The sequence below is a fragment of the Acomys russatus genome, chromosome 4, assembly GCF_903995435.1.
Source record: "Acomys russatus chromosome 4, mAcoRus1.1, whole genome shotgun sequence".
Classification (NCBI taxonomy): domain Eukaryota; kingdom Metazoa; phylum Chordata; class Mammalia; order Rodentia; family Muridae; genus Acomys; species Acomys russatus.
In genome coordinates this window covers 41318538-41334755 of record NC_067140.1, presented here as the reverse complement: position 1 = coordinate 41334755, position 16218 = coordinate 41318538, and the positions used below count along the sequence as shown (strand labels likewise).

The window sequence follows — 16218 nt, the reverse complement described above, 5'->3', positions numbered from 1 at the left end:
AGAGCGCCTGGATTCACAACATATCACATTGCTCATATTTCTCCAAATAAAATTTGAACCTGTCCTGAGCTCCCACCTGGTGAGGTGGGTAAGGAATTGTGGGTGCGGTCCCGACCAGTCACTGTTGGTCATGCTTTGTGGAGCTCTCAGCATCCTTGAAGGCAGGATTGCTGTGCTGGACTGGCCTGACTGGACAGATATAAAGCCCTGCCTTTGCTCTTCCCTGAGCAATGCCCCGTTCCCCACAAAAACTCACAGAGCTCTCACTATGTGGCCAAAGCATGCACCACTAACCTTAGAAATGTCACTAGTCACGGGATCTACCAGAGGGCTACTGCATGGGAAGAGAAGAGAAAAACCTAGAGCATGCCTTGCCTATCCACTATATTAGCTACCACCTTGTCACTGACCAAAGGCCTGCGTGAACAGCCTAAAGATGGAAAACCGAATCTAGCTCGCGGCTTCAGAGAGTTTGGTCCATGTTTTGAGGAAAGAGGGCACTAGGGATGAGATAGCCCCCAAGGACTCACTGTCAGCTGCTTCCTTCAGCTAAACTCCACCTCCTGCAGCTTCCATAACCTCTCCCCCAAATGCCACCACACTTGCCGCTGAGTGCCTACTTATCGCAGATTACGTTAGAAAACTAGTCTTTAGAACAGCTCTGAGGAGCTGGAGAGATGGCTCAGTGGTTACAAGTGACTGATGTTCTCAGAGGACCCACCTGTCTCTGCCTCCAAAGAGCTGGGATTAAAAGCGTAGGCCACCACTGCCTGCCTAACCCACAGAGAGCTCTAAGCCAGTAATAAAAAGAGGTATTGAATCTGTAACCTATTCTCCTGGCCAGTCAGAATTTGTCAGTTGTCTGTCCCTGTTTACCCTGCACCAATATACTGTTTGAGTTAGCTCAGGGGCAGATACCCCAAGGAGATTCCTGAAGTGATGACCCCATCTAGCTATGTGCTTATCTGTGCTTAGTGATCTCCAGGGCATACGGAAGACTTCCAAATAGTAACCAGGTAAAGTTAATCTTAAGATTTTCCTTAAAAGACTCAGATATAATTTTCCTCAGGAAAACATAAATTGAATCATAATACAGAAAGTCCCCCAATAATGCAACACACAGAGACTAAAACCCAAAATTTAGAGCTGGAAAGACAGTGATTGTATCAATCCGTTCAGTTTTGCTGGAACTGTGTGCTGGCTTCATGACTCTCACCATTTCCAGTAGTTATGGCTGTGCCATTTACAGATAGAAGAGCAGCGCTTGTAGCAATCCTCCCAGCTTTGCTGGAACTGTGTCAAGCAGCTGTGCCGGCTTCTTGACTCTTACCACTTCCAGTGGATAGGACAGTGTCAAGCTGAGCACACCAAGAATAATTATGGAATTAGGAACTTAGGGCCCATCGGTAGTTTTAAATAATAGTTTCTAGTGGTGAAGGAGGGACAGAATCTTTGTCACCCAAGAGCCAATAAGTGCCGGATGCATGGACCCAGAAAGGGAATTGGGGTGGGAGGCAAGGGCACTTAGAACTTCTGGAATTTACACAGAAGGAAACACAGGAAGATTTTCTCAGCCCACGCACATATGGCAATGGCCACCTCTCTGCCAAAGTTCCAAAGTGACTACCAAAGTTCCAAGGCCATAGGCCAAGAGTGTGGGGGTCTGTTCTCCTGTGTAACTGTGTGCTTTATGCCTTAAAAGTCCCCTAGTAATAAAGGGGACTCTTAACGCTCAACAGAAGTTCAGGACTCTTTGTCAATCCTTTAATGATTTACTATTAGACAGATGAGCATAGGGAGCTCTTTCTTGGCTGGCAAACTATGTTGAGTACAGAATAAGCCTCCCAAGAACCAGAGACTGAAAGAGATGTCTGCCTCATTTGCTGGGTAGCATCAGAGGCCAGAGGAGAGGAGACAGAGGCTTGTAAACCCCTCTATTGGGGGAAGGGAGTCCTTCACTTGATGGATTGCTGAGGACCGGGGAAAGTATGGCTGGGAAGGTATCCAGGACAATGGTTTGTAACCTCTCCATACACTCGGGGTTCAGGGAGCTCCACAGGACACCGTCGTGAAATAAGGGTCAAATTTACCAAGTCAAATTTACCCTCCCCAATTTCAATCAGACACACTGCCCTTGTGTACCTCTTAGGGTCTGTCAAAACGATTTCAAAGGTATGTGAAGATGGTTCCGTGGATAAAGCACGTACTGGGTTCAGTGGGAGACCCTGCCTAAGAAGAGAAAGTGGAGGGCAGTGTACAAAGACACTCAACAGCACTCTCCCGCTTCTGCCCTTCCACACTAGATTCAAGTGTCAGGCCTCTTCATCCCCCAAGCCTGCATATTCCCTTGTATTTTCAATCCACCCCCTTTTTGTAATTCACTTTTATTAGGTTCATCGGTTATATTTCCAAGTTTCTTAATTATCTCTTCATTGATTTCTTTTTCTTTTCTTTTTTTTTTTTCCCCTGTGTAGCCTTAGCTTTCCTAGATTTGCTTTGTAGACCAAGCTAGCCTTGAACCCACAGAGATCCACTTGCCTCTGCTTCCCTGAGGACTGGGATTACAAGCGTGTGCCACCTCAACTGGCTTCTTCATTAATTCTTAATGTACACTTTAATTCCCCAACACTGAGGGCTTTACTTCAAGGGACCCTGTTTTACACTTGAAAGTTGTTTTGAGTATGCTAGATCACTCCTGATGACAACCCAATTTTGTCAGTTAATATTTTGGAGGAGGAGGAGGAGGGTTTCAATCAGGGTTTCCCTGTGCCGCCTTGGCTGTCCTGAACTCCCTTTGTAGACCAGGCTAGCCTCAAACTCACAGAGATCTGTCTGCTTCTGCCTCGCCAAGTGCTGGGATTACAGGCCATGTACTGCCACACCTGGCTAGTTAATACTTTTTTTTTTTAATGTAGCTTTATTTTAAATTATGTGATGTTTGTTATGTGAGAATGTGGGTTTGTTATACTTGTGAGTGCAATTCCGACATGACCAGAAAAGGGTGTTAGAGCTGAAGTTACAGGCAGTTGTGAGCTGCCTGATTTGGATGCTAGGAATTGAACTTGAGGCCTATGGGAGAATATTATGTGTCCTTATCCACTGAGCCATCAGCCCAGGTCAATTAACTCTTTAAAAGCATTTGTTACTTTTTTTTTTTTTTTTTTTTTTTTTTTGGACAGCTGAAACTGTGTCTATGTCTTTGGTACTGGTTTTTACCTCCCCTTCTGGTATATTTCATAAGCTCTTGTTTGTAGTACAAGTTCCTATTTAATTTTTAATTGTCCTAATCCTGTGAACCTATGTTAGGGAAATTCCACTCTAAAAAGGGTTGCCATCTGGGCTCTGGAGCCTCACTAGTCACCCTCCCAAAGAGAGGCCAAGGCTTGCCCGGCATGTGTGTACGTCAGGCACAGCTGCCTCCACTTGCTCTGTGCTGAGGCCTGATCTCATAGTCAGACGTCAGCTGCCGAGTTTGTCTTCTGGGCAGCCACATAGTTTGCACTTGCTTCCTGCTGTCTGTTCCCACGCCTGGCATCGGCTTGCAGTTCTGTTTTAGTTTGCTGAGATGCAGGGGAGGAAGAATGCCAGGGTTGTCCTTAGAGATGTCCCTTACAGCTCACAATTTTCATAGTGCATTAAAAAGTGTGTTTTCTCTAAGGCCTTGCTGCTATTACATGGGTTAGCCTGACAGGTAGGTTGTTTGCCATAGTTTGGAGTAGGACAAGTGACCTCTTTTGGCTCAAAAAAATCCTGTTTATGGTGTCCCCCTTGCTGCAGCATTTTTGTCCCAATACTTTGGGGGTTTAAAGGCCTGCCATCTTGATCTGTCTGACCAGCAAGCACACTGCCCTAAAAACACAAATTTGAGCTTTGTCCACCCCAAGGGCATCTTAAATTTCCTCTTGCTACAATATGCCCTGACCTGACCCTCTCTGATTCTGTCTGTCTTTATTTTTTTTTTTCAGCCCCTCACATGTTAAAGTCTTTGCCTTGGTGGTAGTGCCCATCCTTTATCTTTGAAAGGTGCTTTGTACATTGCAAAGTCCATGCGCGTGCGCGCGTGCACACACAAACACACACGCACAGGCACATGTACAGCTTTGCCTGTCTTCTCTGTAGCCCTCTGATCACAGCATCAATGTCTCCACTTAAGTGGAGGACATTAAAGTCCACAGAAGCCACCAGACTTACCTAGGAGTTTAAAGTCCATTTTCCAGATCCTCCTGCCCCTAAGCCCATGTTCCATGAGCAAGGAAACCGCCCTCCAATGGTTCATTCATTCCTTCTTTCACTCCACTGGTTATTGATCTTCTGCTGCCAGGCACTGTTCCGGGCATGATTTTACTGACAACACAATCTTGCCCTTAGAACCTCAGATTACAATCTAGCTGGTGGCAGATAATAAATAAGCAAGCAGCCATATAATTTAGCCAGAGAGTAGTCATTTCCTTAGATAGATAAAAGAGCCTTCGAAGGAACTATGGGGCAGGATGAATGGTGTGAAGGAGCGAGCTATGGGCAGAACCGGAAGAAAACCATGCCGGGAAGAAGGAGAGGCGTGCGCCAGTACCATGTCTTATACTGTCTTCTAAGGATGCTGAAGGGTTCTGAGTCTGCAGGGATCAATGCGAAGCAGAGAGACAGGAGAAGTGGGACTGGGGGCTGCGTGACGGAAGATCTGGGGAACACACCTGAGGAAGGACGGAGGCGAGCCTGGCCTTAGGAAGTGTACTTTGTCCTAAAATAAGAAGCTGTGAGCTGAGAGAATTGGGTTTTAACAACTCTCTCTAATTTGCTCGTCTCTTCGCAGGCTTACAGGTTTTCCCAGCTTCCTGAAATGGTCATGGGATCTCCCCCACCACCTGTACCTCCCCGGACAGGCCCTGTGGCTGTGGCTTCCCTCAGGCGGTAACATATGCCTTTCTTGGATTTGTTAGGGATATTTGGAAAAGATTTGACGCCCCCAGGGTGATCAGTCCCATGGGCAGCTCCATCAGTAAACTCACTTCATTCACTGCCTGTGTTCAAGGTGTGTCCCCTGTGGTTGGGACACAGGGGTACCAGGAAGGACTCGAGGACCACAGCGCATTGAGCAATTTGTATGTCTTTCTAAATAGAAAGTCTATGAGGCCCATGGTAAAAACTACCCAAAGTTGGTTGCCCTGTACCTCCATTGCCCATACCCTGACCTTGAAGATAGAAAAAGGACAAGTGTGGCTCCTTCCTGCTGTGTTTGCACCCCCAGAAGTCCCTTTGTTAATCTTGGGACAGTGGCTCAGGGGCCAGGAAGGTCCATCTGGGCACCCACTCTCAGTCTTGACTTTGCAGAGAGAGAGGATGAACTCTTACATCTCAGTATGAGGCATTTGCTACCCCTTCTGTTTGTTCTTTGCTGATGCAGCGAGCACATGTCTTTAATAAAGTGGTACAAGAAAAGAAAACAAACAAACAAACAAACAGGATCTCTAGGGAAGGAAACTAATTCTGATACCCAGGGAGGGGAGAACCCTGCCCTGGGAAATGCATGGGTCACCGTCATGGCCCCATCCCACAACACTAGTTAGCCCGTCTGTGGGCCACGGGCATGTACTTTATGAAGATTTTTAACAGTGAGCTTCCCTAGAGAAGACGCTGTTTTCAGCTTTGATGGTCCAGTGTCCTGCCGGCTTGACATGCCCCTTAAGGCAGTGGTGACCAGGGTGGACGGTAAGAAGCTGCCAAAGGTCTGCCATGTGATTCCATGCAGACCACCTTGCCTCTTGGGACCCTGATTGTAACCCCTTATTTGTAAATGCTGTAGGAGCCCTCAGGAAGGGCTTTCAGCACAGTGTGCAGGGCAGGCAGGAGCCAGGAGATTCCCTGGGAAGCGTCATCTGAAAGCAGAGCTGTGGGAGCAAGCAGATGAGAAAGGGAGACCCCACCCTGGCCACCCCCCTCACCTCCCACCCTATGGTGTTGTCAGTTCTTCCCTGAGGACGTACAGGTGTCCGGGGGAAGGCCTGAGCTATTCTTGTGAGTTCCAGATGCGAGGTACCCCCTCAATCCTTTATAGCATTTCTTCTGCCAGTGCCTCACCCCAACTTCTGCCCCATCCGCCATCCTCACCAAGACGAGGATGTTACTTCCCTTCATGAGAACCCAGAGCACTGGACCAGGAATGCACTTTAGAGGGAAAGCTGTCCATCTCATTGGCTGCAGCTGATGTCATCACCTCCTAGATCCATCGTCCCCAGCTAATACCCAGAACTAATTGCCTTGCTGCTTTTGCATGGAAATTAAAGATTCTACTACCCAGAACCATCCTTAGAGAGCTAACCTCAAACAAGGAAAAAACAAAAAAAACAAAAAACAAAAAACCACCCAAACCCACTGCTGCAGGGCTGGGCACCACCAGCAGTCTTTTTGCTAATTGGGGCAAATCAGTCCCAGGACTTCATGAGGATAGGGCTTGAAGACATCAGGCCACTTCTAAATGCAATGTGACTGTTTGATGCCTCAGGCATGCTCACATCACACAGTCCATCTGCCCTGCCCAGGTCCACCTCGGATATCGGCAGCAAGACCCGGATGGCGGAGTCCACGGGACCTGAGCCCTCCCAGTTGCATGAGAGTGCCTCATTCGCCCAGGTGTCCAGAGGTCCCGTGTCAGTAACACAGTTGGATCAATCGGCTTTAAACTACTCAGGTGAGCCAGAAGAGAAAAGCTCTGTTCCCTGGGCTGAGCCCTGGCCAGTCCACACAAACTGCCACTAGCAGGAACCAGAACCACCACACATCCGGCTCCTCTGACATCACTAGTGTTGACCAAAGGAGCTACTGGCTTTAGTTCTTTAAAAAAAAAAAAAAAAAAAAAAAAGTTTAAACCAGGCAAAATAGCTAGTATGCTTAAGTCAAAGTTACTGTTTTGTCATATTTCAGGTTTTTGTTTGTTTTACCTTCACAGTACGACACATATAGCTATCTTCCCCCAAGGTGACCATCATCCTCAGGTTATGAATTTTATACCTGTGGTATGTTGTGTACCCATGCTAACGCTATATGCATTTAAAATTTGCATAAATAATATGCTGCACATTTCTTTTTGCACTGTTTTTTATTCCTCGTTGTTTGCAGGACTTCAGGTGGCTATATGAGCACAGGCTAGCCACTCAGTCACGCTGTGACACGATCCGCCACGGTCCATTCTTCTGATGGAGTAAGGGTCATTTCCAGGCTTTTTTTTTTTTTTAACTGGCAGGCAATGCCAAAATGGAACTGGAGGTTTGCACATGCCCTAGTTTGTCCGTGACCTGGTTGGATTTTTATTGTATTCATGCCATACCTTTATGGTTAAACCTGCCAGCACCAGTTGCCAACACTTACTAAACTGTTTGTGGTTTCCAGGAATTCCTCTGGTGAAACCCACTCCTTTCGGTTGCTTTTGTTGAATTTTTAAAACCGTATGTCCTCCTGGGAAGAAAGCACCTGCACACAGGGTGTGCTTTCCTCCAGACAAGGTCAAGGCTATTAGGGTGGGATGAGGGAGTGGAGAGGGGCTCTATAAAGGGAGTTAGACCTTCAAAGCCTAAAAAGCTGCTCTGAGCTACAACAGACGATGCCTGCCACATTGACTAGACAGGTAATGGGGCCTGGGCCGCAGAATAAGGCCCATTTCCTTCCCAGTGACCTTTTCCCTTGCATCCCCTAGCCTGGGCCAGGTGTCAAGCCTCTCTGGGTTTCCAGATTCCTGAGCTAGAGTCCATGAAGGCTCAGTGGGAATGGTGCCAGCTGGACTCTTCATTCCCTCTTAGGGCATGGGAGGGTGGGGAAAGTGAGGCACTGCCAGCCGATGAAGCATCTCGTGAAATATGAGAGAGAGAGACAGAGAAAGAGAAACACAGAGAGAGAGAGAGACAGAGAGAGAGAGAGACAGAGAGAGAGAGACAGAGAGACAGAGAGACAGAGACAGAGAAAATGGATTCAGCCCCCCCACCCCTGTAATGAGAACACAGGCTGGATCTTAGCCCCACTTGGCCACTGTACCAGACACCCTGAGTAGGGCACCACCTGCTCTCCTTGGCAGTCACAGTAACCTTGGAAGAGCTTCACTAAGGAAAGCCAGGTGCCCTCCACCTCAGCCACCCTCCTTGCTGACGCATTACCTAGAATCTCAGCCACTGTGGCCAGGGTCTGCTCTGCCTTAGATGGAGTCTCTGTGGCCAGGGTCTGCTCTGCCTCAGGTGGAGTCTCTGTGGCGAGGGTCTGCTCTGCCTCAGGTGGAGTCTCTGTGGCCAGGGTCTGCTCTGCCTCAGGTGGAGTCTCTGTGGCCAGGGTCTGCTCTGCCTTAGGTGGAGTCTCTGTGGCCAGGGTCTGCTTTGCCTTAGGTGGAGTCTCTGTGGCCAGGGTCTGCTCTGCCTTAGGTGGAGTCTCTGTGGCCAGGGTCTGCTCTGCCTTAGGTGGAGTCTCTGTGGCCAGGGTCTCCTCGGGCTTGTTTGGAGCTGCTTCAATATTATAGCCAAGAACATGCTCCATCACCTCAGGCCTCATTCATTGAGACCTCGGGCCCATCGGCAGCCAGGTAGTCTGTGCACTGGGGTTTATTTGGCTCTTGCAGGCCGGGGTCTTGATCCAGAGTCCAGCCTCTTCTGATCTCCCACCCACTTCCTCTGTGCAGGTAACACGGTGCCGGCGGTGTTTGCCATCCCAGCTGCCAACAGACCCGGCTTCACTGGCTACTTCATCCCAACACCTCCCTCATCCTACAGGAGTCAGGCCTGGATGTCCTATGCAGGAGAGAATGAGCTCCCGAGCCAGTGGGCTGATTCGGTGAGACCCTCGATGATGCTCTCATAAAACTCCCCTTGCTAGGCATACCTCTAGGAGAAGTGAGAGGAAACACAGAGGCCAGTGTTGGGTTCTCTGAAGACCCCTCCCGCCATGCCGGTGGATGAAGTGAGCCATTTTAAAGGAAGTGGTGTGGTGAACATGTGACCTTTGATGGAGGAGTTTGAAACTTGTTTTCTAGCATACATTCTACCCTTCCTAGCAGGGAGACCTTAACTAAGTAGGTTCTATGGCAGTGCCTACCATCAGGGTAATATCTTCTGAACCCCAGACCTCATGTTAGATGTTCCACTGTCTTATTTAATCTTCACAACCATTTGATCAGGTGAATTTTATGATTCCCATGACCACTCCCATTTTGCACATAAGGAAACTGGGGCTCTGTCACATGATATGTCTAAGGCCACATATCTAGAAAAGAGCCAGAGTTCAGCATCCTCGTGAGGTCCACAGTTCTCAGGAAGCATGGGGGCTTTAACACATTGAAGATCTTCCTTTTTGTCAAGTATTTCCAAACTAATAATAGCAAACTAATAAGCTTGTTACTACAACTTAATGTGTTGTTGTTTTTCTTTTTCCTTTGCATGAGCTTCCTCCCAGCTGGTCCTTTATGCTGTCAGTAGCCCCATGTCCTTCATGTTGTTTTTCCTCATGTGTTATTCTCTCCATATGAAACATGCCTGAACTCACTTAAATTGTTTGCAAAATTGGAGTAAAGTAGCTCTGGGAGAGGAACGAGAGTCTAACCTGAGACATCATAGCATCTGTTTGGGTGGTTGTGGGAGAAGGCTCATCTTTACCTTTTTCTTTTTCTTTTCTTTCCTTTCTTTCTCTTTCTTTTTCATTCTTTTTGTTTTGTTTTGTTTTGGAGTCTGAGGAGGGTTTTATTGGCTTTTTCATTTGTTCAGTTGTTTATTTTTGAGACAAGGTTTGATTCCTAAGCTTAAACTGGCTTTGAATTCACAATGGATTTAGTGACTTTGGAATTCACAAAGCCAAGGCCAGCTGTAAACTCCTGGTGATCCTTCTGCCTCCCTAGCGTTGGGATGGCATTCATCAGCCACCATGTCTAACCCTCTCCTTTCTCAGCCCTCCATCTTATTCCCAGTTGGTTTTGCCATTGCCTGAGTTTCTAAAAAAATTGGCATCACTGGGTGAAACTGATTAATTCAGAGTGTGTTTGACTCTATAAGTCTTAAAATGTAGAAATAATGTCTGTGTTTTTCAGAGGAGGTGACATGCAGCCTGTACTGGGCAGGCTAAAAGCCTGCAGCTTGGACAGCCATGTTTTCTATAGGACTCAGAGGAAATATTTTCCAAATCCTTGACCCTCAAGATGCTTAGCACCCATAGCTCACTTAGGCTTTCAGCTGTATCCAGATGCCCTTGGGTTCACAACACCTTAGAGAAGCGCAGCAAAAGACCCCAGCAGGTGCAAACCCAACCTTCGTGAGAGAGTGACTGAGTCATTCCAGAGTCATTCCCAAGAGTATGAAAGAGGTTCCCCGGCTCTTCTTTTTTTTTTCTCTCTCTTTCATTTTTTTATTCATTTATTCATATTACATCTCAATTGTTAGCCCTTCCCTTGTATCCTCCTATTCCTCCCTCCCTCCTACTTCCCCCCTTCTCCCCTCCCCTATGTCTGTGATTGAGGAAGACCTCCTCCCCCTATATATGCTCTTAGAATATCAAGTCTCTTCTTGGTAACTTGCTATCCTTCCTCTGAGTGCCGCCAGGCCTCCCCATCCAGGGGACGTGGTCAGAAAAGGGGCACCAGAGTTCGTGTGAGAGTCAGATCTCACTCTCCACTCAACGGTGGAGAATATCATGTTTGTCGGCTAGGTCTTGGTAGGGGTTCGAAGTTTACTGCCTATATTCTCCTTGGCTGGTTCCCCAGCTCTTCTTAATGCTGCAACTCAATGGGTCTCTCTTAGAGCCTAGTTATCCCCTGTAGCTCTCTGAGAGGTGTCCCCAGGCATGGAGCTGTATAGGTGATTCATAGCATGCCAAAGATGTTACGGGAAGCTCACAAAATCAGCTAGAGAAAGACACCCCATTAAGACTGACTAAAGAGATTCTATGCCCAATGCATTGTTATGAAAAAACAAAACAAAACAAGGCTCCTGCCTTCATTTGTCTGCCTACCTTCCTGGTTCCCCAAATCACCTAGATCTGGAGTGCCACATAGATTTTATCCTTTGTGATAGAGGGATAAGTTTCTGGAGGAGGCCTCAAGGTAGATTCGTTACTTTTCTCATTATTGTGACATAATAATCTAACAAGAAGTAATTTGAGGGAGAAAGATTTTGCTTTGGCTTACAGCCAAGGAGGGTATGATAGCAGAAGCCGGAGGCTGCTGGGCATATTGCATCTGCAATCAAGAAGCAGAGACTGAGCAAGAAGTGAGGCTGAGCTTTAAAACCTCAAGGCTTCACCTCCAAAAGATTTCAGAGCCTTCCCAAACATTACCACCAGCTGAGGATCAGTTCAATTACATGAGCCTGTGAGAGGCAGTTCACATTCAGAATCACAACATACACTAATCAAGAGTTTGTGCTGTGATTGATTGGTGATGTCTGTCAAGGAATAGAAAGTAATATTTGCAGCCCTGGATTCTAGCCAACAAAGCATAATGGTGCTTGCCTACAAAGAGTTTATTTCCTCACCTCCCCCACTTTCGAGCACTACCCTGAGACTACCCCAGTTGGGTTAGTTTTCTGTTCCTTTCTGATTCCAGCCACTAGCATGAAGGCTTGATGTCAAAGAGAGAGGGGTGTGTGTATTGAGTCTCCAATCCGGTTCATAGAGTTAGCTAAGTTTGAAATGTAACAGCTTCCTCCTCACACGTTTGGCACCTACTGGCCATCCTTCAGTGATTTCCTAACTGTGCCTAGAACCCCAGACTCTGAGAGACTTCCTGCTATGTGCTAGGCAGGTGACAAAGGCAGTGAGAAAATGGGGGGTTGGGGAGGGGGTGGGGAGAGGCCTGCCTTCACAGAACTGATGGCCTGAGACAGGTGCTGATGGCCCCAAGAGGAATGCCTGCCACACTAGAGAAACAGCATGGGAACACCTGGCTGTTGTCAGGCCAGGAAGGGTCTCTGAAAGGATGGAACTCTGACCTGTGATCTGAAAGGCTTCCTATATCCCAGCCTTGGTTCTTGGTCAACTCTAGTCACCTATACATTCCTAGCTCTGGCAGCTGGATAAGTGGGACGGTCCAGGGAAAGCCTTCTAGCCTTCTAGCCCCTGTGTGTAGAGGCATTAGCAGATTTTTTTTTTTTGCCACTTTATTTTTATTTGCAAACTTAAGACATCAACCCAATTACTCTCCTTGTGTGAGTCCTCTGGCCTCACCTGGACCACTGAGGTAAGCCTCCTCAGAGCTCCTTTCTGCCAGATCCACCCAGAGTGACCTTGCTGAAGTTGACTTCTCTGCTGACACCCATGAAGGGTTCCTATCCCATGACCTCAGAGGGACTTCTTGAGAGGAACTGTCAGAGCACCCAATATCCTACCGTGTACTCCTCTATCCCAAATGTCTGAATGTTTGTGTCCCTCTACGTGATTTATGTGCTGAGTTCCACAGTGCTAAGGTGATGGCTTTAGGAGGTAGGTCTTGGGGAGGTGAGGGTGAAACACATGTAAGATTAATGTTCTTATAAAGAAAACCTCCATAATGATGCCTGGCTGCTTCTATCATGTGGGTACAGGAAAAGGCAGTTGTCAAGAACCAGGAAGGACCCAATCAACAGACACTAGAGTACCCAGCCATCGTGAGCATAAGAAACTTCTGTTCTTTATAAGCTCCCTGGTCAGCAATGTTTTGTTATAGCAGCCTGAAGAGATTAAGACAGCTATCCTGCTCTGTCCTTCCCAATGGCCCCAGATGAGCGTGCCTGTTAGTCGGGAAGGAGGCCAGGGTTGGTAGTGGGTATCTCTAATCCCAGAAGACAGGAGACAGAGCTAGGAGGATCACCAAGCCCGCATGGTGTACAGTGAGTTCCAGGCCCACTATAGAGACTTGGCCCTTACTGCTTACAAGTATGCCCACGACAGCAGCAGATCACTGAAGAAGCACAGGCTCTGTGGGCCAGCAGTCAGTTACTTTTTAATTTTTTATTTTTTAAAAATATTTATTTATTGTGTATAGAGTATTCTTCCTGTGTGTACACCTGCAGGCCAGAAGAGGGCATCAGATCACATGACAGATGGTTGTGAACCACCATGTGGTTGCTGGGCATTGAACTCAGGACCTTTGGAAGAGCAGGCAGTGCTCTTAACCACTGAGCCATCTTCCTAGCCCCAGTTGCTTTTAGATGGGACACCCTGGGAGTATAATCCCCACCCAGTACACCCCTCTGGACCCTTTACTCTTGTTTTCCCAGCTGTCTGGCCTGCCTTGAACCTGGAAGTGTTTTCCCAACACACTATTTTTATGTCTGCCCCCACAGCACTGTGCACCTGCATCCTCAATGCTCATTTCTCCAGCATCCTGAGATATTAAAGGTCTTTGTGGACCAAACAGGATTCCACATAGGGGTCCTGCTTCTGTGGGCAAGATTAGTCATAGATTCTAAATATTTTGTTTATCATTATCCCTGGAGACTTCTATATGTTTAAGTAGAGAATGATGTGTCTCCTACTTTTAATGAAAAGGTTTTTTTCAAGAATAGCGTACTCATATCCAAAACACTCTAGTGCACAGATGAATTGCCAATGCTTCAATCCGGACACACCTGTGGGGAGCCTGTCTTATTGGCTATGAGTTTTAGGTGGTAGAACCCTTTGGCTTCAGTGTGTTCATCGGTGAAGCAAGGATGATGTCACCTACCAGTAGATTGTTGCTTGAAGAATTAAATGAGATATTGTGTGAAGGTCATTGGGGCTCAATAGATATCAGCTATTGTTATTAATAAAAAATGCAACAGTTCTATTTACTCGGTTGTGCTTAAGTTAAAAAGAAAGCTGGGAGTCATTCACCTGTGAGCTCGGGTGTAGTCTTAATACAAGCAACGTTGAAAAACACCTATTTAATGTACCCAGCCAGCATTCTTAATGAATACAGGGTAGCTATTTGCTAGAGAAACTGAGGTTTGGGGGCTTACAGCTGTGCGATAGCCCATGAGTTCGATTCACCTCTAAACTTCTTTCCTTGACCTCACTCGCCTCCTGCTTCCAATATTGGGTGTGTCCTGTGCCTTGAGCTTCCCCCTAACCTGAGTTCCTTCTCCTCTCTTCCAACCTCTTGTGCAGGTCCCTCTTCCTGGGTACATCGAGGCCTACCCCCGGTCACGTTATCCACAAAGCTCACCCTCCAGGCTCCCTCGCCAGTATAGCCAGCCAACCAACCTCCACCCCAGCCTAGAGCAGGCCCCTGGCCCCTCCGCAGCTGCCTCACAGCAGAGCTTGACAGAAAACGAGCCTCCAGATGCTCCGTTGACTAACATCTCCACTGCAGCCCTCGTGAAGGCCATCCGGGAAGAAGTAGCCAAGTTGGCCAAGAAGCAAACAGACATGTTTGAGTTCCAGGTCTAACACCTCAACCCTGAGGGAGTCTGTACTTGGAGACTGTGAGGCGGCAAGCAGGCTTTGGGTTCTCCAGACAATAGACAATGTATGGATCTTTCTCACCCCCAGATTCTAAAAAAAAAAAAAAAAAGTCAACAGTGGGCCTGCTGGGAAACAGAAGCTTGTGAACAACTGAATTCTGCCTTCTGCAGCCAAGTGTGGGTCAACAAATCCCTAACTGGGACGCTGTGTTTGGTATTCTCTTTGGCTGAATGTTTGAACCATGGGTGGAGTTTCCCTAAGGAGCCCTGCTCCTGAGAGGCACCACCTAGCCTGCAGGTTCCTGTCCAGTGTCCATTTTTATAAAATCACCAGAAGAGAGAGAATGCTGCTCTGTCTTCAGTGACCTCTGCATGTTCTCTTTCTGTGTTAAAGGCAACACAGGAGTCTGATTAACAACCAGACTGTACTCTCTCATTGAGCCATGACGGTGGTTGCTTTAAAAAATCACCTCTAGTCTGTAAGGGAGATACTGACTCTCCAGCCAAGAAACTCAAGTCTCTTTGCTTTTAAAGGCTCATGTTCAAAGTCAAATGAGTTGGATGGAAATCAGTTCCAATGGCTGTGCCTATAAATAGTTCTGACTCCTTCTTCCCCCACCTGTTAATTAATGGCCAAGAAAGAGAGACGATGAGCCAGAATGGTGGACTTGGGTTGACAGGCTGTTTAAAGGGTGTTGTCTGTTTGGAAATAGAGTCTCCCGCAAATTGGGGTCCAAAAAAAAGAGAGAGAGAATCGGTGCTAAGAGGCTTGGGAGCCTACAAAGGAGAAGCAGCTATTTGTGGAGGTTTGGCTTTGATTGTGTTGACAGTGGCCTGAGAACCCGGCCATCCAGGGGGGAATAACAGACATGTCAACTTTAACAAGATTTATCTCCTCCATGGTGAAGTCCAGCACGTGCTTTAGGGTGGTAGGAAGGAAACCATCACCGATGCCGTTAGGGATGGGAAAGGTAGATCCACAGTCACCCCAAGCTGCAGCCTCTGTTTCTAGAAACTTCTGAATGTACAAAATCTGATCTGAGATTAAATGCAAGGCATCTTAAAAGTCTCCAGAGTTCACCGGTTCTCCATAGGCAGATGGACGTGGGAGAACATTTGCTAAGATGGCAGGGAAGGGACGATGATGTCCCCACGTCATTCTCCCTGGCATGAAGCATCAACCTACAGTGTCCTTGGTGGGAACACTGCCTTGCAGCTCTGGGGTACCAGCCACTGACTACTCCTCTGTGCAAATAAAACTGACTTGGGGTACCAGAGGAAAAGGGACCCCTGAGTTTCCTTCCCCATGTTGGGAGCCATGCATGGTGTCAGGGGGCTTACTTGGTGTGTACTGGAGAACATGGTCCTGTCCTGCCTTCACCCATGACCATCTAGCTTCAGCTGTACCCATGTCCCTCTGACCCCATCTGTTCATTGTCCTCACGAGTTTCTTTGGTCTTTACTGAAAGAAGAGAGAGGAAATTTAAAGGTTGAGAGAGGAATAGGATTGGAACTGATCAGAATGGGAGATTCAAACTGTCAAAGCACAGACTTTCCCAGGAAGCTGTTTTTATTTCCCTCTGGCAAATTGTCCTTTCTGGGATGTTCCGAAATGATATGTCATGGATGCCCCAGACAAGCCTCTTAACGGGGACGATGCTAGGTAGTGTCCTTTTAGTATGCTGGTTGATCTTTCATAGTGTTAGTTTTTTGTTACTTAATAAGAAATCAGCTATAAATAAAATGTATTTTTGTAATTTCCATGTGTATATATGGTATATTTCTACCAATGGCCAGTTGTAGTCCAAAACTGAAATCAGCTTGCAGAACACTGTGGACAGTG

General features: G+C 47.2%; 1 protein-coding gene across 1 annotated transcript in view; it reads left to right on the top strand.

Annotated features, from left to right (window-relative positions):
• Positions 1-15119, top strand: part of Kiaa1549l (KIAA1549 like) — a 248992-nt gene extending 233873 nt beyond the window's left edge. The window contains exons 18-21 of the mRNA XM_051144264.1: positions 4811-4908; positions 6537-6685; positions 8654-8805; positions 14080-15119. Of these exons, the coding sequence (XP_051000221.1) occupies positions 4811-4908; positions 6537-6685; positions 8654-8805; positions 14080-14361 (681 nt within the window). The 3' untranslated portion in view covers positions 14362-15119. The remainder of the gene's footprint in view (positions 1-4810; positions 4909-6536; positions 6686-8653; positions 8806-14079) is intronic.
• Positions 15120-16218: the final 1099 nt, after the last annotated feature.